General features: G+C 63.1%; 1 protein-coding gene across 3 annotated transcripts in view; it reads right to left on the reverse strand.

The window, feature by feature from the left end:
* The window catches only part of NHSL2 (NHS like 2), a 31,458-nt gene extending 23,923 nt beyond the window's left edge, over window positions 1–7,535 (reverse strand). For all 3 annotated transcript variants that reach the window (XM_086470255.1, XM_086470256.1, XM_086470254.1), the window contains exon 1: window positions 7,271–7,535. In XM_086470255.1, coding sequence (XP_086326381.1) covers window positions 7,271–7,535 — 265 coding nt within the window. The remainder of the gene's footprint in view (window positions 1–7,270) is intronic.
* Window positions 7,536–20,684: the final 13,149 nt, after the last annotated feature.

Raw genomic sequence — 20,684 nt, forward strand, 5'->3', positions numbered from 1 at the left:
GCTCCCCCGCCTTGGCTGGGCTCCCGGAGCGGGCAGGAAGGGAGCTGGTCCCCCACAAGCAGCCCCTCGCAGGTGGCCCCGGCAGCCCACGTGCTGCCTGACAGTCGGGACCACCCAGGAGGCTGCCGTGGGGAGGGCGAACGCCCCAGGTGGGTGGCCAGAGCCAGGGAGCCTCTCTGTGGACCGCACCGGGGTGCACCGGCCAAGCTGGATCTGCCAAGAGGGACCCGCTCCCTCTGCTCAGCAGGACGCGAGAGCTGCCGGGGTGGCGATGGGCGAGCCCTGCCCGGCGGAGAGATGCCTGGGAGGGCTGGGGAAGAGCCCTGGCACCCAGTGCTGCGGGCAGGGCAGGAGCCTGGGCAGCCCCGGCTCCATCGGCGGGCTGGGGCTGGCAGCCACGGGTGCAGCCAGCAAGCGGCGAGGGACGGCAAAGGGCGCTGGAGTAGGGATCCTGCAAATGCGGGGGGTTTGTCTCAGGGCTCACCCCCCCAGCAGCAAAGACCTCCCCAGCAGCAGAGACCCCCCCAGCGTCACTGTGCACGGAGCAAGCGCGAGACAACCCACGGGCATCTCTCCAGGCGCCACCTTCCCCTCCCCGTGCCCGGGCAGCCGGGGGGCTGATACCTTTGCCGGCGCCTGCTGCGAGCCACAGGACCCCCTTTCCTTTGGGATTTCGGAGACCATGAGAGCCACAGACAGGCTGAGGAGCGGTGAGGAGCGCTGGCTGCACAGAGCCCAACACCCATTGCATGTGCACATGCGTGCACGCTCAGACACGTGTGGACACATAAGCACACGTGTGAGGATGGCGTTTGCCCTGCGCCAGGGATGCAGGGTGACCTGCTGTCCCCACCCTCCTGCCTGGCCACGGGGACACTGAGGCAGGCTCCAAGCCCATGCTGGGGCTGTGCTGCTCGGTATGGAACACGGTCGGCGACTCAAGGTGCAGGAAAATCCCCACTAACGGCCATTGCCTGGTTAACTGGGGGAATTAGCTCGTCCCCCATGGCTGCTCTGGTCTGCCATCGTTAGACCAACTGGAGGGGCTAATGACTCGCTCGCAATCTCCGTGCTGCCCACCACTCTCAGCCTCCCCCCACCGCTGAGGCTCGAGGAGCTGCGACCAGCTGCCAGCCATTGCCCCGTGCCAGGCTGGGGCTCGGGGCTCCGGCGGAAGCGGGTCTGTCACCCCGGCGTGCCGGCGGGTACTCACCCGGAGCCGCGCAGACGCCGGTGCCCGACACGCCAGCCTGCTCCCCTGCCAGCGGCATCGCGGTGGGCGGCTGTCCTCGCTGCCAGGCACGAGCGCAGGAGGAGCGTGGCGGAGCCCGCTGGCACGGGTGAGAAGAAGAGCCGATTCTCCCCGCCAGCATACTTGGCCCCTTCAGCGCCGCGCCAGCTCTCGCTCAATCCGGGCTTTGTGCTGCCAGCGAGCGGCCCCCGTGCGTGCGCAGCGGCCAGCGTGCTGCCCGGCCCCGTGCCAGCGGCTGCGAGGTGCTGGGTATGGCCAGTGGGCACGGTGCTGGGCACCTGGGGAGCACAGACCGTGTTGGGAGCTGGACGTGAGTCCCCAGGGGACTGATGGGCTCCTAAGCAGCCAGGGGAGGTCCCTGGTGGTCCCTGTGTCCCCCCCATGCCCACCAGGAGAGAAGCAGTGGGAGCCCAGCATGCGCAAGGTTGGCTTGTGAGAGCCCTTGGTGGCATTTGGGCCGCGCTGAGCAGTGCCAGGCACAGCCACAGCCCCCAACCTGGTTGGCAGCCGAGAGCCAGGCCCTGCCTTTCCGATATTAGGGTCTCAAGACGACCTTTGCTGTGGTCAGGAGCTGCCGTACGGAGATGGTCCGTCAGGTTTGCTCAGCGTCTGGCACCTGCCAACTGGGGAAGTCCTGCCAACGGCCAGCGCTGCGGGGACGAGCCACTGATCCGCAGCAGTGCGGGTGCTGGGAGCATCACCCGTGGGTCCAGCGCCTGGCACCACCGAAAAGCATCCTCTCGAGGTAGCACAGAGCCCTCCAGCCTGGCCCAGGGGGCCACCTGCTTTCCAAACAGCTAGCCCCACTGGCTACTGGCGCTTGACGAAGCAACCGGCTGAGGGAGGGAGCGGGAGGCCCTTCTGGGAGTTGGGATGCTCCTTCGGGCAGGGTCAGAAATCCAGCCAGCGAAATGACCCCCCTGATGCTCCTCGCTGCCCGGGCAACTCGCACATGCGCCACAGGGAGGGGTCCCACCTGCACCTCACACCTCGTCCTTCTCTGAGCGCCCAGGAGATCTCTGCAGTTGGAAAACGGCTGCCAAAGGGAGCTCCAGCTCCTGCTTCCGCACGGAGGTGAACGCATCCTTCAGACTGCTCTAAGATGACGCAAGCTGCTTTGGAGGCGCGTAGCTGAAGCTGATCCGTGTTCCCGTAACCGCCGCCGTACTCGCAGCCGATGTGACATTGCAAGCGCTCCCGAAGAGGAACCACTCTGCCGTGCCGCAGAAATACCGGTGCCAAAGGAGCCTCTGCTCTAAGCTCACACCGCAGGGACTGGCCCAGGCGGGAGGAAACATGGGCACCAGGGATGTGTGAGGCTGCGAGGGGACAGTGGTGGCCACCTTCCTTCGTGCCTCCATGCGCTTCTTGATGGGTGATGGGGGTCCCGAGGACCTGCTGCCCCCAAGGACCTGCTGTCCCTGACAGCCACAGCCCAGCTCCTGAGGAAAGGCCACCAGCCAGATCAGCTCTCACGTAAATCCTTCCCAAGGGCCGCCCCAGGGTGAAAATGCTTCCAGTTGGAAACAGGATTTGGGTCCATCTAAGCAGGAATCCCAGCCCCAGCAAAACCTCAGCAGGGAGGGAGGGAGAGAAGTTGTGGTGACGAACTGGAGATGCCACCCCCAAGGTCAGCTCCCGAGACGTCCTGAGCACGTCCGCCCCGAGCAGGGCCAGGCACCCACGGGCAGGGCGTGCTGGGGGGAGCTGCAGGGTGCAAAGCTGCAGGAAGGCGGCGATGGCATCTCCCCCCACCCACCGCCCTGCCTGCAGCACCCGTGTTCGGCGAGCGGCTCCCAGCCCACCGCCCAGGCCTGCTGTCAGCCACAGCGGGTCCGGGGGGGGAGACGCCGTTCCTCATTGATCCGCCTTCGCGCTGGGCCGCTCCCGCAGACGGTTCCTGTTAAGAGGGAGGGTGCGGCTCCCACTCCCCCTCCTCTGCAGCCGAAGCCATCCAGCCCAGCCTTGGGCAGCTTCCCACCTCCCGCCCGCGCCAAGGCAGCCTTTCGGGGAGCTGTGCTCTCCCCTCCAATGCCGAAATCACCACTGGTTTAGGAAAAAGCATGTAGAGAAAGTATCTTGGAGGTCTGGGAGGTTTCTGAGAGCTGCTCTGCCCAGCAGGCGAGGCTGCAGTGGGCTGTGGGCAGCCGAGCAGCACCGGGCTCCCAGGGCGGGCACCTCCGCAAACTGCTTTGGCATCGCCATGGGGGCGAGCAGCCTTCGCCCCGCGCTTGCCCCAGCCTGTCCTGATGGCCAGGGCGACTCAGAGCTGCCCCGTGACAAGCACCACATCTCACTCTGAACCAACCCTTCTCGGCCCCTGCGTTTGGGGTGTCTCCGTCCCCGTGGCTCTGCACGGCAAGAGCCCTGCACCGCGCCCGGCATCTTCACCCTGACTGGAAGGGCACCGACCCCAAGGAGAGGAGCCAGCGAGGGCGGCTGTGGGGCTGGGGGGAGCGGGGCTCAGCCGCCCGCTGCCGTTCCCAGACGAAGGCTGTGAGGTCAGCGGACAAAATGCTGCATATTTCGGCAAGAGCAGTAAACAGCAACTCCTGCCAGCACGGCCCGGGGCTGCTTCCAGAGAACCATCCCCGCAGCTCTTCAGGGACGAGGGCTGAAATAGCTCTCGGCGCCGGGCCCCCATCCTCTTCTTTGCTGAGATTTATTTCTAGAGCCACTGGGTCCCAGGGGAGAGGGCTGAGCTGGGAGTGCTGGCTCGTGTCACCCCGCTGGTGCCACAGAGCCACGTCCCCGCTGATGGGCAGGGTGGCAGCCGGTTGGGGACCAGCACGAGAGCCAGCGAGCCGGAGCGCCGGGGGCTTCCTGGGCTGCAACGCGGCCCCCACCCTCAGTGCCAAGCGCTGGCAGGAGCACCGGGTTCGGTGCCACCCCTCCGAGATGTCACCAAGCTGAGAGAAGCAGGATGGGGAGCCTGGTCCCCGCTCTGCCCTCGGCCGCAGCAGGACCCCCGCACCCAGCCCCAGCACCCTCGCCTCCACGCCCCAGCGGGCAGGATGCGCCCAGCTCCCCGGGGACGGGCGCGCACCCTCCTGCTCTCACCCAACTGCCCAGGAATAAGAGCGGAGGAATCCGACAGCCCTCAGCTGCCGTCTCATGCTGGGAACAACCACGCTGCCCCATCGGGTTTAGTGCTCCCCCAGCCCTTTGCGGTGCGATTCCTCCGTCTGCTGCTACACCAGCACCTCCCCCTCCTGATGAGGAAGACCAGGCAGCTCCCACCGCCTCACAGCCCCCAGACAGATGGACGGACACGTCCTGCTGCACAGCGGGGACCCGAGGTCCCCAGCCGTGGGGCTTCCCTTGCCCGCAAGGAGACTCACGGCTTTCGGATCCCTTTAAACCTGCCTGGGAGGAACCAAAGCGAGGCAAAGGATCCTGACCTCGCTGAGGATGCCCAAACCGGGCAGCTGAAGTGGCCGAGGACCACCCTTAGGAAGGGCTCCCACTCGCTGTGACAGCCCCGAGAAGTCTCTGATCCCCATGACACTGTCAGGGAGGAGCCAGAGGATGGGACTAACCCGGCCCCGTGTAGATCGCAGCCAGCAGGTACTGCAGCCGGTGCCGTGACAGGCTGGTGTCGGCTCCAGCCCTGCCTGGGAGGGATGGCACCCCCTCGCTCCCAGGGCCTGACCCGTCACTGTCCCTACAAGCTGGCCAGGACGTCTGCCACACATCGCCTGGACCCGCCGGCTGCATGAAGGCTACGCCAGGGCACGTTTGGTCCTGAGCGGTTTTCCCCTGCATCTCCCAGGGACAAGACGTTGGGGTTTTATTCCAGTTTAAGAGGAGAAAAGTAATTTTTGCCGTTGAATCCTCTTCAAGAAATGGAAACGAGGAGCAAAAGAAAAAAAAAAAGACCCAAACTGCGACCAGGGTGTTGTTAAGCATTTGCTCCTCACTCAAGGGATTCCGCCCGGTGCCGCAGCTCAGTGCAAAGCGCTCTCACACAACCTTGGGCTGTCTCTGCTCTCCCCGCAGTGCCGGGGGCTTGCAGGGAGCTCCCGTCCTCTAGAGACACGAACCGTTCCCCCGTGACAGGCTGAAGCTCTTAGAAAAACAAACAGCAATCGGAATTGAGCTCTTCCCCTGCATAAAGAGTTCAGTAAAGCCGGAGGCTCCCACGTCCCGCCAGCTGCAGGAACAGCGGTGGTGGATGGATGAGGAGCGGGCAGGAGGAGGGTGGGTTGCACACGCCTTGGGGTGTGGGGAGAAATGCAACCCCCCCCCCCCCCCCCGACTCTGCCGCCAGAGCTGGAGTGAAGGGGAGGTGCGGTGGGCACAGCTCTGCTCGCTTCGCACCGCCCCAGCCATTCCCACAAAATCCCACGGCATTTTTATCTGCCCCCCCACGCACTCCGACCCCCAGCTGGGCACCGGCTCAGGAAGCCACCCCTGCCCCTCTGCACACACGCGTGTGCCCAGGGCTCTGCTGGGGAGCTGCCGCACGGGAGGAACATTTCCCCGCCGCGTTACGCTCGCCGCCTGCAGCTGAGCTGCCGCGTGGCTCCATGAGATACCCCAGGCGCAGCTGAAACCTCAACCGGGGGGCTACAAACCCCACTGCCTCCCCACCCGCGCCACGCTGCAGCCGTCCCCACCATCCCCCCGCCACGGCAGCACACAAGGCTCCTGCGGCCACCGAGCGCCTTCCCAACCTGCCGGCCAGCCGCGGGCGGCGAGGAACCATCTGGTCACCGTCACGGCCAGCTCCTCCTCCAGGAGACACCGGTCCAGCACGTGCGGCGACGACGCTGCGGGGTTTGGTGCTGCCCTGGTGCTGTGTGGGGGTCAGCTCGGGTGACTGCAGTGCCACCTTGTCCCCTCCTTTCTCTACCGGTCGAGGCACAGGGCAGCAGGATCCTCTTCTTACCCCGACAACCGATTCACCCCACCAGCATGTGCAAGAGTGGAGCATCTCCCAGGCCGGGGCTGAGCGCCCCGCTTGCTCCTTCCCTCCGGGAAGCAAGCTGCGAGGGTCTGGCACTCATTTCCCATGGCTCCACGCAGACGGAGCAGCAGAACCAGCACTTGCGAGGGGGTTTGGGGAAAGCGCAAGAGGCACGCGTACTGCCAGGGGCCTGAGGAACGCGCTGCGCTTCTGGGGAAGACGTGCTCGAACAACACTCCCCCTCCCCGCCCCGCCAAGCCTTTTAAAATAAACTTTTATAAACAGTTCCAAAACAAGCTTATTTTAAGCTCCTCTGAAACAGGCTGCCCGCTTCTGACCCAGCGCTGAAGCCTGTGCCAAACCAAAACGCTTGAAATGGGAAATGAAAGCGGTCCAGGCAAACCCAGACCCTGCTGGCTGCCAGGGGAGGGATGAGCAGCCAGCGTGCCCGGGCTACAACTTGTCATTCTCCGCGGCTGAGCAAAAGCTCCTCCACGCCGACCTGCAGCTACACACTGCCCAGCGAGGGGACAGCCACCTCATCGCCTGTGCCGGGATGGGGTGTGAAGCATCCGAGGCAAGGAGGGTGTCGTGGAGATGAGGACCAGCTCTGGTGGACCGGTGTCCCTGCTTTCCCAGCGAGCCCGGAATGAAAGAGCCCCCTGGTAATCGGGGACACAGCGTGAAAGGCGTGCTTGGCCGGCGGCCTGGAAAGTGCCCACTGTGTGCGGGAAAAGAAAGGCCGGGCAGAGGGAAAGCTGCCGCTGCGCTGTCCCGGCCTCACCCCGACGCTGCCCCCGACACCGCCACGGAAAGGGCATCGTGGTGGCATCGCCGCCCCGTCCCCCCGCTCCGCCAGACCTCCCCGTCGGCGGGACAGCGGGGACCTCGATAGCCAGAGCTGGCGTGGGTCAGCCGCCCCGGAGAGCGGCCGTGTGGGGGGACCACGTCGGGGGAGACCCCCCTGCGCTGGGGAGGGTGGACCCCCCTGCACGGACACACGCGGGGTCCCCGCCGGAGCGGGGGCACCCCCGCGGCCGTGCATCCCCCCGCCGCGGGGCTGGGTGACCCCAGGAGCCCCCCCAGGGCGCGGGCGGGGGTCGCCTTACCTGGTGCGGTGCGTCCCCCGCGCAGCGGCCGGCCCCGCAGCAGCGCCTGCAGGCGGGCGGCCCGACGGTGCAGCCGCCCGGTGCGGCGACCCAAGGCCAGGACGTGGCCCTCGATGTCGCCCAGGAGGGAGAGCGAGTGGCCGCAGAGCTCGGCGAGCTGCCGGAGCAGGGTGAGAGCCGCCAGGCTGCAGACGTCCCGCAGCTCGGCCAGCGGCACCGCCGGCCGCCCCCGCCGCACCACCACGCTCCGCTTGTAGAACGGCATGGCCCGGCTCGGCACGGCTCGGCACGGCACGGCACGGCTCGGCTCGGCTCGGCTCGGCTCGGCTCGGCTCGGCTCGGCTCGGCACGGCACGGCACGGCACGGCTCGGCACGGCTCGGCACGGCTCGGCACGGCTCGGCACGGCACGGCTCGGCTCGACTCCGCACGGCTCGGCTCGGCTCGGCCCGGCCCGGCCCGGCCCGCGGCTGCGAGGGCTCTGGGCCGGCAGCGGCGCCGGGACTCGGGGCCGGGCGGTGGGAGGAGGAGGAGGAGGAGGAAGAAGAGGGAGGGGCGGCCCCGCTCGGGGATGCTCGGGCCAGCGGCGGGGCCCGGGGCCGCATCCTGGCAGCCGGGAGGAAGAGCCCGGACCCGGCGTGGGGGCGCCGCGGGGCTGCTGCGGGCTGTGTCCCGGCGGGACCCCCCGGCGTTGGCACTGCTCGTGCTGGGGGCACGGGCACCCCCCGGTGCCCACTCGGTGGGGGCACGGGCAGCCCCGGTGCCGGCTCTGCCCCCGCCAGCGGTGCCTCCCGGGCAGGGCTGGAGGGTGCGGGCCGCGGCTTTGGGGAACCCGCAGAGGGGTGCGCACACTCGTGCGTTTTCCTGGCGCTGCTCCCCCGCGGGTGTTCTTGGCCCCCAGCAGCTGCTCCCCTCTGCCCGTCCCCCACCTCCCCAGCTCACACTAAAGCAAATATTTGTGCTGGCCCAGCAGCAGAAATCCCCCTGTTTGAAACCCTCTCGGGTGGCACCGGGATGCCACGGTGATGTACCGGCTGCCGGTGTCCCGGGTCCCTGTGAGCCCTGCGCACCGGGTGCTCCCCAGCTTGGTTTGGGCAGGGCTGGAGCTCGGGCAAGGCAAGGTGTGGGGCCGGGGAGGGTAAGTACCTGGGGTGAGATTTCACTGCAGCCTCTGGAGCCTCTTCTTTAGGTCCCTGGATATTTAACCTTCATTTTACGGCCTCGGTGGGTCTGTACATCGCCCCGGGGCCACACTGATGAATGACCCGGTGCTGCGTGCCCCTGGCTGTGTCCTGTCCAAGGGACAAGCCTGGCGAGAGTCAGGGCGCCAGGCACAGGGCAATGAGTTGGGTTTTCAAGCCCTTCGGCCGGGCTGCTGGCAGCGAGGCCCCAGCGGAGCGCGGGACCTCGGCACCCTGGGCAAGAGCGACAGCGAGGGCAGCCGTGAGGGCAGGATCCCCACCAGCCCTCAAGGAGCCTTTTGCCCTTCCCTCACTAGGCTAAATTTAACATGATCTTTTTCGATCTGTTCTTCATGACAATATTTTTTCCTCTTCAGTCAGAAAAACGTGCATTGGCAGCATGTTCTTGTGGCTGTATAGGTGTCCCCTGGGGGGGGGGACGACTCAGGCCTGAAGCACAGCACTGGGGCGGGAGGGATGGGGGAACCCTGTTGTGGCTCATGAAGAGCCCCTCGGGAGGCCAGGTTCAGTCTGAAAAGGCATTTACTAGTTCCTCGCCTGCATCTGCCTCTGTGCTGGCATGTGTCCTGGGCAGTCCTTGGCTCAGCTCGGCTTGGCAGCAGCGAAAGTTGAGAGAAGAGCAGCTGTGGTGGGTGCACCCCCTGATCCAGATAGCCTGGCACCCCGTAGCCCCAGTTGCCCGTGGCAGGGTAGGAACGGAATTCCAATTGGGTGCCATTTCTCCCTGCATGGTGAACCTTGCTGGACTCCTGAGCTCTCTGGGTGCCCCGTAGCTCTTCTCTGTGATGAGAGCTTGACACCGTCTTCACCTTCAGAGCTCTCCTGTGCTGTCTCTTCCCCAGGCCGATGAGCCCGTGGTGGTCAGCACCTTCCCAGGCGAAGTTCAGGCAGCAGGTCGGCGCCGAGGGGCACGGGCAGGCTTGGCTCTGACCCCGGCACACGGTGCTCCAGGACTGTTTGTCATACCTGCATGTTCACACTCGGCTGCCTCGGTTTCCCCGCAGCCAGGCACCTGGGTGCCTTCCTACAGCTTGCAAGGTCTCACCGGGCATGAACCCACCCCGAGCCTGGCCACCCCAGGGAGCCGCTGTCTTGCCAAGGGCACCGGCAGTGGGGGCGTGAGGTCCTCGCGATGCCGGGGAAGGGGCTCAGATCCCGGGAGGCAAGACCCTGTCCTGGCTTTTCCCTCCTGTGCACCCATGGTGGTGGGTCAGGGGAGGCGGGTGTGTGGTCGGGGTAGCAGAAAGCCGATAGGATGGCTTCTCTGGGGCAATGATGGGTTTCGGACCAGCTGGGGGCAGCTACGGCCTGGCCCTGTGGAGACGAGAGCTGTCCCAGTTTGAGCAGGACAGAGGGTGGAGCGGGAGAGCCCCGATGAAGTGGTTTGGGATGAGCCGGGCAGCTGCCAGAGGCGGTGGAGAGGGGAGGGCTGGCTTTCCGCTGCACTGGCCGCCGCCTGGAACAGGAGCTCCTCCAGCGCAGGGGGCTGAGCTGGGGAGGGCAGATCCAACACGTCATCGCAACCGCAGGTCTGAACCGATTTACCCCGGACAGATGTGTGTCTCCCCACACACCCCTCCACGGGAGCAGCCGGCTTTTGCCTAGTGCCCGTGAGACCCCAGAGCAGCCCTGCTGAGGCACCTCCCCTGTCAGCACTGTGCAGGTCTCCGTGTGTTGCAGATGGGGAAACCGAGGCACGGGGTCACAACCCACTGGGAGGCAAGGAGGGTGGAGTCAGCCCGATGGTCTTAGCCTGGTCAGTCCCCAATCATGAATCATCTTCCGGGTAGGGAGAGCATCTGGAGCCCATCAGGACCAGTGATACAGGTCTGGCGGGGAAGAACAGGCTGTGCCAAGTGCGGGGAGCCTGCTCCGCTCTGCTCTGCTCGCTTCCCATCCCCAGCCCACCCGCCCTTCCCAGCTCTGACCTCTCCTGCCAAACGAGACAGAACACACACGGACAATGTGCCTATTTTTGTGGCTTTTCCAGCAGAGAGCTGCTTACTTCAAGCTTTTCTTATAGAGCAGAATTCAAGGGCCAGGGTTAAACTGTCCTTCCCGACTGCTACAGCGCATACCCGGACACGATCCCGCTGGCGGCCAGGGGGACGGCAGGGAACCCCACCTACAACGTGAATCCATCCAATTTTCTTCTGTTTTCGAGGTGGTTTCCTCTTGCTCTGCCTTGTGGTGCAGGTTTGTTACAGCAGCAGAGCTGAGGCGTTCAGTGTTTGCTTCGGCTCGTTCCCAGGTCTTGAGGCTGGCTTAGCGAGCAGGAGGATTTTAAGCCTGGTAAAGGCTTTTTCTTTTGCTTTCGGTGTGCCTTTGGCATCATTTTCAAGCCTTTCTCTGCCACTGGCGAGGTCTGAACAACTCACCATCGAGGGGAAGTGGAGATCCTCAGGTCATCACCTGACTCTGGGAGCCAGGGGATCCATAAAACCATCACACAGCACAAGAGCCTTAATAAATCACAAAATCTGGTTGCTTGGCAACTCAAACTGCCTTTTTTTTTTCTGAAACAGGGTGTCTTTTCCTTAAGTCTTCTGTCAAACGTTCAGCATGAGAAAACAAAAACGGCCCTTTAAATGTGAAGGGAGCTGCACAGTGAAGTCACTGCGCGGTGATGATGATGGTTACCTGAAGAGCGGGGCTGGCCAGGGCAGGAGGGCTGGAAATGAGCAGCCGCAGCCCCGCGATAGCTCTGGAGCTGCCAGACAAGCCGGACAAGGGGTGGAATCCTGGGGGGAAGCAGTGCAGGAGCAGCGTGGCCCCGGGCTGGGTGACTTCCCCGCAGGTGTTGGGTCCCAATTCTCTGCCCGGGCCGGACCCCTCGGCGTGGGCAGAGCTGGGAGCCAGGCGCTGCTCTGGGGATGCGAAATCCCGGCACATGGAGCGATGGGCTGGGGATTCTGTGGGAAACAGCTTGCTTGGCTACTGGCCGGGCCGGAGCGTAGCCAGTGCTGCGAACATTGATTGCAACCAGATGCTGGAGGGGATGCTTTTCCTGCGCTGCTCCGCCCCGGAGCCTCTTCCCGGAGGAAGGGGACATGGCATGTCCTGAGGGTGATGCCTCGGGTGGGCTTTTTTGGGTGGCAGGGCTACGGATGCATCTCACTTGCTGGTGATGGGGCGGGTGGGATCCTGGAGGGGGTTAGCGAGGGGAGCTGGCCTTTCTCCATCTCCCCTGCTTGTCCCGGGGCCTCCCACTGCAGCGAGCAGCAGGCAGCAGCTTTCAAGCGATGAGATACTTGCCAAAGTGCTCGGACAGCTGCTGGCTTGGCCTCCGCTTCGCTTCCAGCCGCGAGGAGCAGCGGGGAGGGAGCGGGAGGCACGTCGAGGAGTGCAGAGCCCCCAGCCTGGCCGCCCTCGCCCCGCGGCTGACGTAATGCCGAGCTGGAGGAGGGGGGGACAGGTTTGGCAGCGAGGGCTGCCGGCTGCCTCGCATGGCTGGGCTTTCCTCTGCTGGCTGGGGACTCCGGCAAGCCGCTGTGCAGCCACCCGGCCCTGGGTTTCACTGCAGGCTCTGCTGGGTGGCCAGCTAGGCAGCTTGGCTTGGTCCTGCCCTCGCCCTGCAAATGCTGCCGGGAGCCCGTGAGGCTGACTGTGAGGTGCACACGCTGCGAGGGCGTGACGATAAACGCCTGTGCCTGGTGTGTTCTCACCTAACATCTGGTGATATGGGTAAGGACCGCCGCCTCTTTACAAAATTGCCCACCCCAGACGCGCTCTTGGAAGCCCAGCGACGCCCGATGCCTACAGGGTTCCGTGTCCAACAGCCAAACTTGCATTTTTTTGCAGAAGTTTACTCCACCAAGGCCTTGAATGCGAGGGCAACGCTCGACTGGAGCCCATGGCCACGGAGGTGAATCGAGCTTGTGCTCCCTGCGGGCAGCACCTGACCGGAGCAAGATGCGGTGGGTGCAGGCTCTGGGCCGGAGCTGCTCTGCTCCGGCTGCTCCCAGGACCCTTCACCCCGGGTCCCTGCCATGCTGCTGCGATGGCACGGTCCCTCCTGTGCCCAGTGTGCCGCCAGCAGCACGCGTGAGGCTCCCACCGGCCTCCCAGTGCCCACTGGAGGGTGCTCTCTGCCAAGGTTTGCGCCGCGGATGCTTCCGAGCAGCCCTCGGTGAGAAGAAAAAACAAGGTGGAGGTTGGAGCGGTTTTGCTGGGATCTGCAGGTAAAGACCCTTCCCCAGCGAGGAGGCAGTGCTGGAGCCCACCGGGCACCGTGCCGGACCCCCGCCGGAGCCGCGCTCCCGCCTCTCGTTTCTCCCTGGGGTGGTTTGCCCTCCCGGGCCCGTGCTGTGGGGCAGTGGCTTCGTGGAGCAGCAGCCAAGGGAGCACAGCTCCTGCTCCAGACCCCAGCAGTTTCTGCAGCCCCCCTGCTCACTCCGTGCCTCCTCCCGGGGCTCTCCGGCCACCCCCTGCAGCCTCACCCAGCAGCTCCCAGCGCGGGCACGTGGGCTGCAGGGGCCGTGGGTCTGGTGGGACGCGGTCCCGCAGCCCGGGAGGCCGAGGGCAGGGGGCAGCGCCTGGGCTCAGGCTGTTCTTCCGTGCAAGGGCTCCAGAACTCCACCCGACAGCGTGAAATGCCCCCCCAGGCAAACCGACCACAGCTACTGCCCTGTGCCCCTGCTAACTGGCAGAGCAGATACTCCGAGAGCATCTCCTGCAACGAGGTCTTCTCACTGATGCCATTCGCTTCCAAAACTGGGTACAGCATCCCCTGTTCTTAGCTCACGCATGGTCCTAATCGTCACAGCAGGATCCATGGTCCTAATCATCCCAGGAGCTCTTTTTCTCCTTAAATTATCTCACTTCTACCCTGGTAGGGACTGCCACCCGCTTCGGTGCTGGGCTTTGCACTCACTGAAACGTGTGTGCTGCAGTGTTTGTTTGCTGAAGTGGATGCTCAGCTACAAACTCATCACCCACTTCCCTGGCTGATGTTTCTCTGAGGTGCTTACAGGTCTTTCTGGATTCAATTAACTCCCATCTGTGTCATCTGCGAGCTGGGCTCTGCTTTCCAGTTCTTTCTCCTTTCCAGATCACTGCGGAAAACATTAACGTACGCTGCGATGAGATCCGTGGTGGTGGAGCTCATTCACGAAAAATTGAAGTCCTTTCAGTGTTTTCTGAGTCCTTTTTTCCGTAAGGGTATTCTTCTCCTGCCCTCTTGCCTGTCTTTAGTGCTACAGCTTGCTCAGACCTCTGGCTAGCCCAAATAAGCCGGACCTCCCATTGGAAGCAGGAGCAGTAGCAGGGCTGATTTGGAGAGGCTGACACATTTTCCTTCACGGAATCCATGTCACCCCATCTGTGCATCGTTAGTCTATTTTTAATCGCAATTTAAAAACATTTTCCAGGAACAAATACAAAGCTTACTGGCCCATAATTCCTCCAGTCCCCAGCGATGTTTTAGGTCCAGGTACATGGTTTGCTGCCAGGCAGAGCAGGGGCTGCGTTAAAGGCTCGCACGTTTTTGAAAGCAGACCAGCAGCTGGACAAGATCAGGAGAAGTCTCCCCCTTTTTAATCACATTATTGCACCTTGTTGAGCCACCGTTGTCCACCTCACTGGTTTTCTTGAGCTGGAGGCTGGTGACACTCCCCTGGTACCTTCAGCTCCTGACCCCTGCCGCCGCCCGCCGCGCACACCCTTGCCGCCGTGTTCCTCCTGCTCGGAAGGGTCCGCCGGAGGAAAGGCTGCGCTGAAGCGGAGCGGGAACGTGGATTTCGTGGGCTGTGCCGGGCGCAGGTCGTTGGGCTCCCTCCAGATTCCCTCCGGCACCGAGACCAGCACGTGCTGGTGCCTGGTTTGCAGCGAGCTGCCAGGGAGGGCTCTGTGGTGGGGTCTCGTGGGGGTCCCCCCTCTCCTCCCTCCTCTCTGCCGTGCTCACCTGTGGAGTGCCCCGGTGCTGGGGGACGAGCCTGGGCAAGGCTTCAGACTCTTGGCCATGCTGTGGCCGCTCTTTGAGGCACAAAAAGCAATCGCCCCCCTTCCCGGGGCTTTGAACAGCTGAGGCCCCTGCGCTGGGCTATCCTGTACCCGGCGCACAGGCAGCCCCCGTGGCACCCGTCTCGCCTCGTTCCCGACAGAAGAGGGATGGTCATGTGGCTCCAACAGGGATGCAAGGAGCTTGGCTCACCGATCGCGATGGGGAGGTGTAAGGTTGCCCTTAAGAATGAAAACCATCCTGTGAAAAGTTCAGCGGCACCTGGGAAGTGTCCCCCTATTCAGGGGATCCCTCTCAGTATCAAAATGTTAATTAAAAAATTTGCAAAGCTCGACTACGTTTCCTCCCCTGTATTTTACAGCGTGTTCCTATTTAATCTTTGGGGACACAGAACTCGTTATTTGATGTGCTGGCAATGATGAGTAAGTGCTTAAACAAACTGGTGCAAAATAACAATCATCTGACAAAACCCACAGGCAAAATTCAATCTACAGGGCAGAGGAACACGGTTCTTCTAACAGATACTCTGTCGGTATTTGTGTCTTATGGAAATGGCACTTTGATACCGTGAATACCCGTGGGTTTTGAGTGAGTCCTAATATGCGGGTCACCTGGGCAGAGTCTTTGTGGGTGTATCTTGCTGCATACTTGGAATTACTTGTCCTTTTCTTTTGCTGAGGGCTCCAGGCATGCTGGCAGTGTGTGGCATTCTCCACAGCGACATTTTTGTTTGTTCTATGCTCACAAAAGAAATGAGATTTTTCCTGTGCCAGCAGGTTTTTTTTTAAGATCTCCACCAGTTTAAAAGCCAGGGGCTAACATAGTCCTGCGGCGGGTGGTGGCTCGGCAGCGGCGTGGGAGGACACGCACCCGCAGGCACCAGGGGAGCCGGAGCAGGGCTGTACCCGCGACAGGGGAGAGCACACGCCAGTGTCCTGCACGTGTCACTCAGCACGAAGACGATGTGCCCGGTGAGCCCCGGCGTGGCACTCGCTGCCCGAGAACCGAAACAAGAACAGCCACAGGGGCAGCTAGAAAAAGCACTGGATTCCCGGGCTAAATGACAACCAGCGTCCTGGGGAGGTTTTGGCGTTCGGGCCGGGTACTGTCAGAGCTGGTGAGAGGGACGCAGCTGGGAGGAGGGTGTGGAGAGCAGAGGGAAATGGCTCTGGGGGGCAGGAGCCCCACGCTGCACCACCCGGCTCCACACACCCCTCGCGTTCCGGGCGTGGGTGCAGCAGCCCGAAAGCACCAGCCCAGGGGTGGCTTGGACGTGGGACGTGCAGCAGCCAGAGTCTCTGCTGGGAACCAGGGTGGGACCAGGGATTAGGGCCCTTGGGGCAGGACCTCTCTCCAGTGCAGCTTATTAAAGAGAACCACGGGACGATGCCCAGCCCTCCCTGCACTGGACGTCCCCCTCCTTGTGCCGGGCACCCTGGGCTCCCTGGAGAGGTGTAGGCGCCTCCAGGACCTGGTCTCCTTGGCCTCCTTCGGACAGGAGAAGAAGAATCAAGTGTCACTGATCCTAAACGGCACTTGGAGGATGGACCTGAGGATGCTTGTGCAGGAGGGCACGGCGAGTCCTGCACCTCAAGACTCTGATTTTGCCTAGTCAACACAAGGTCATGGTTCTCCCATGGCCGTGGGGGGGCTGGTCTGGGCTGGGCAGGTTTTGGTTGTGGTGTTGGTGCCTGAGCACCTTGCAGCAGTGCCCGGACAGGCAGAGGCGGCGTGGGGACCGTGCTGAGCTGCCTCTTGATGGCAGCATCTCCTCCAAGTGGGGAACATCCCACTAAGCCCTTTGGAGCACAGGCTACGTGGAGCAGGAGGAGCTCAAGCAGGTGAGGTGGACCTGTGGCTCATCCCAAAACAGACAGGTCCTGCATCCATCAGCTCTCGGCCAGCTCTGCCCTGGCTGGACTCGGACCAGTGCAGAGAAAAGAGCTGGTGAGGGATCCAGAGCAAAGTCCCTCTCTGCCAAAGCGTGGCTTTACATTTATATTCAGTGCTTTATATTCAGATTCCCAGTCTAATCTGAACTTCTAATGTATTGACTATAAATGGCTGAGCAGCAGCCTTATACAACGCAGCAATATATTTAATTAAATATGGGCTAGTTGATATGCAACATATATTTTAAAGACATATTGAATTACCAACATATTTTTTGCCTGGCCTTACATAAATATTTATAGGGCCCGGGGGGTGACTTCCTCTCCTGGAAATAAATGACGTTGCTTTTCGATATTGAAATACATATTTCCAGAACAGAAACGAGCTGCTTGTTCTCCTCACGTGCGGTGTGCCCAGCACCACAGCGGACTGCAGAGGGGAGCGCTCGCCCCTGGTCTCCATCCTCGGTCGCTCTGCAGCGCTGGACCCGCGTCCCCACCAGCCCCTGTGGCTGGGTGCGAGGGTGACACCAGCTTTCGGGGCCCGTCCTCTGGGTGTCACTGTGCCATCACTCTAGCAATGCTGAGCACGGCTGCTGGGGAAGGGATCCGGCCCCAAAGAGGGAAGGAAAATATTTCCCATCGCCTGCAACGGCCCCAGCGCTGCTGATGGCCGAGCGCCCTGGCTGGCTGCGGGCTCTCTTGGCCAGCTCGCTCCCGCCTGTGACCACCAGTCCCAGTAACTCCTGTGTCGGGGCTGGGAGTCCGGTCTGAGAGTCTACACGGTGCCAGCCGGTAAGCCTGATCCTCCCCCACCAGTGGAAGGCTCTGTACCCACGCCTCGGCGGGCGTCAGGCGAAGATTTGTACAGGCTTTGGGGCAGGAGGTGCTCAGCACGGGACTCTGCAAGAGGGATCCCCCCAGCCAGGAGCTTGTGCTCTGCTGGGGCAGGTGCCAGGCTGGGGACACCCATGGCCCAGTATGAGCCTGCCCGCCTTGGCCGTGCCGAGCCAGGTCGTGGCTGCACGCTCCAGCTGCTTCACGGCTCCTGCTGCGGTGGAGCGCGAGGTGTGGGCAAGGAGTCCCTGGGGACGGGAGGGAGAGAGCTGGGCGACGACCCCAGCAGGGAGAGCTGGGCAGGGAGCACCAGCCGGGGCATCCCCTGCCCTGGGTCCTGCAGCCTGCCCTGGCCGCCTGCTCAGCGTCACCCGGCGCGACCCGCAAGGCTCCGGGAGCCGCACGGTTTGCGAACGTCTGCCCTGGAAGGCTGGGGAGGGAGGTCTGGAGGCACAGCGCCTCCCTCGCGGGGTTTCGGTGGTTGCTCCTGCCCTGTCTCACAGATACCTGCACGCTGGCAGCCCTGGGCAATGCTGGAGCGTCTCCTCCCTTACAAGCCCACACACGCTCTGCAGATAGAAGGGCCCTCTCCATCCCCGGCTGCCCCCCTTTCCGTGCCAAGGTAACTACAGCGTGCCCGTGCTGCCTGGGCAGCCCAGCAGCTTTGGGGCTTGTGTGTGGGCAGCTGCGGAGAGCTGCTTTCTGCAGGGAACGGAGCCTTCCATTGCCACTCGTCGGCTCTGCGGACCTAATTACGGCGTCAGCGAGACCAGCAGGAGGGCTGGCAGCCCTCCTGTCCCCGAGGTGTCCTCTCTCACCAGCTCTGCGTCCTGCCACAGCCACCCAGCCCCTTCCTCCACCGCACAGGTCCTTATCACCACTGAAGCAGCGACGGGATCTAATTAGGATCTCCTGGGGAGGGGAGGAGGAGGCTCGTTGAATGGAAAAGCCCCGGCAGCAGATGACAATCTTGGCAGGTGGAGGTGCCTGTTCGTATCGTGCTGGTTGCACGGGCTGTACGTTTGCAGCAAAACCCGTGTGGGGAACCCGTGGTGCTGGGGAGGAAGGATGTCGGGGCTGCTGAGCCCCGCAGCTGTGGGGCGAGAGGTGGGTGATGCTGGGCAGCCCGGACCGTGCACACGAGGAGCTCAGCCGCAAAACGAGGGGGAGTGCGAGGAGGAGGAGATCCCATTTCCCGGAGGAGGGCCCGAGGGCTCTCCGGAGTAAGAGCTGGTGCTTGGTCTGATCCGCAGCTTCTGCTGCTGTTGTGGCCGTGGGGGGAACCCCTCTGGGCACAGACCCCCCCATCTCTGCCCAGGGAAGTGCCCTTCCCCGGTATGCCCCAGCCCATCCTGGTCACTGTTCCTGGGAGCTGCGTGTCTGTGCCAGGGCTGAGGGGTGCTGGGGCTTCCATCGGGGACGCAGGGCTGCTGGTCCTGGGATGCAGAGAGCCAAACCTTCTGACTGATTGCCATGAAAATGGGTGCGTTTTGCTGCTCTTTGCTTCGACTGTACTGGGTTTTGTCCTGAAATGTTCGATCTTTTGTCGGTGATGCTGCTGGGGTGGGACGGGCAGAGCAGGGCGAGCAGGTCCCGGCAGCTCGGCACGGCCGCAAAGGGCAGGTGAGAGCGCATGAGGGCAGGCTCTGAAGGGGCTTTGAAGAGGTGCTGTAACTCCCAGAAGCCACGGGGCTGGGGTGGAAAGCGAAGCTAGAGGGAAGGGCCCGCTGGGAGGACGCAGGGCAGGGGTAGGTTTATTTATGGTCACCTTTCATTTTTGTTCCGACGCACTCGGCTGCTTCTGAGCTCGCCGTCCTTTCAAAAGCAGCTTGTTCCACTTTCTCTTCAGGCAGAACTTCACTTCTGAGTTTAAAAGCTCCTTTTTGGAGGAGCTCATTATACAGAAAACTTCCAGGCAAATCCGCCTTAAACCTCCCGCTGCTCAGGGCCCTTCTTCCCCTAACAGACACAAAGCCCCCGGCCCCAGCAGACCGCTGGCGCTCGCAGCCTCTGCCCGCCCTCCTGGCCGTGCCCACCGTGCCGCGTCCCGGCACCTTCCCGCTCCTCTCTCTCTGCTTGCGCTCGTTTCTTGCCTGGAACCGGCAGCTCGGTGGGGACGAAGCTGTTTTTCCGGGCTGCGTTTGCGCAGCGCTGCGGCGGTGGTGAGGGCAGTGGGCACCACGGGCTCAGCTCCCAGCGGCGTGGGCTTTGCAGCCCAGTCAGCGTTTCCACAGGGTCTCTCACCCTCAGGGTCATAAAGAGAAGGCTTTAAACGTAACGTAGGCTAAGTGACCAGAACGCGTTGGCTAGAGGCTGAGAAATCACGGAGAAGGGGCTGCTCCCTGGAACTGGATGCCCTGCTGTGTGCCAGCAACTCCAAGGCAGCGGCTGAGCCTGCGGAGATCCCGGGATAGCGGCTATGAGATGGGAAGGAGTGCTCAGCGTTACCCCCAGGATGCTCCTCACCTCTGTGGGGATGGGTGCCCACAGCACCCTTCTCCCAGAAACACCCCGAGACACCCCGCGTGGCGCTGCCCGGGGGAGCGGCTGGGCTGGTGCAGGTTCAGTAGGGACTTTCGGAAGGTGGCCGTGCCCTGGGCGAGCAGCAGTCACCTCTGGAGGGCAGGGACCAAGGGGTGGGAGAGCTGTGCAGCCCCCCTGGTGCTTTACAGAGCAGAGGCGATGGCCCCAGCAGGGCGAGGAGCAGGGCCAGGAGGCAAAGGGCTCGCAGCCTGCTGCGCTTCCCCGTGTTCCCACCTTTCAGGGTGTGGGGACGGGCAAGTTCCCACATTTCCTTTCTCTGAATTGCCCTGGAGAGGGTTCTCCGGGGTTTTTCTCGTGGCTTTGCTTGGACTCTGCTGGATGCTGGGGAGAGGGAGGGCCAAGATGTGCCGTGGCGGTAGAAAACTGTCAAGAAACTTTTCCAAATCGCTGAGCCACGGGGTCAGTGCAGTACTTCACGGCGAGCACAGATATTTATTTAAATTAAATTAGCAGGGTTGCAGGGCAGTTTGGCGTCACTCTTTCTGCTGCAGCCAAATGGGTTCATCCAGGTTAACGATCTCACGTGGGGGATTTGTCATGATGGGCCAGCGATGGCAGGACGGGGCTCCGGGAGGGACGTGCTCAGCTCGGCAGGGCCCCATGAAATATTCAGCAGGCAAAGGCAGTCTGGCACCCCACGTGGCCTCCCGACCCTGCTGGGGACCCCTCCTGCCACTGGCTCTGTCTGGCACCGACACCAGCACGCTCTGTGCACGGCGGTGCTGGCCTCGGGGCTGGGCTGCTCCTCCCCAGCTCTCCATGTGCTGCGGCAATGGCTCGTGTCCTCACTGACCGCGGGTCCCACTGGTCTTGGCTCCTCTAAGGTAGGCAAGGGCATCTCCGGTGGTGTTTGCAAGGTGCTTGGGGCTCCATAAAATGCTAAATAAGATGTCTGCAGGCGGCTTCTTCATTCTCGGTGGGGTGAAGAGGAGGAAACGCAGCTGTTGCCCATGAGCAAAACTGATCTTGGCAGTACACGTC

The sequence above is a fragment of the Leptosomus discolor genome, chromosome 9 (genome assembly GCF_034619465.1).
Source record: "Leptosomus discolor isolate bLepDis1 chromosome 9, bLepDis1.hap2, whole genome shotgun sequence".
Classification (NCBI taxonomy): Eukaryota; Metazoa; Chordata; class Aves; order Leptosomiformes; family Leptosomidae; genus Leptosomus; species Leptosomus discolor.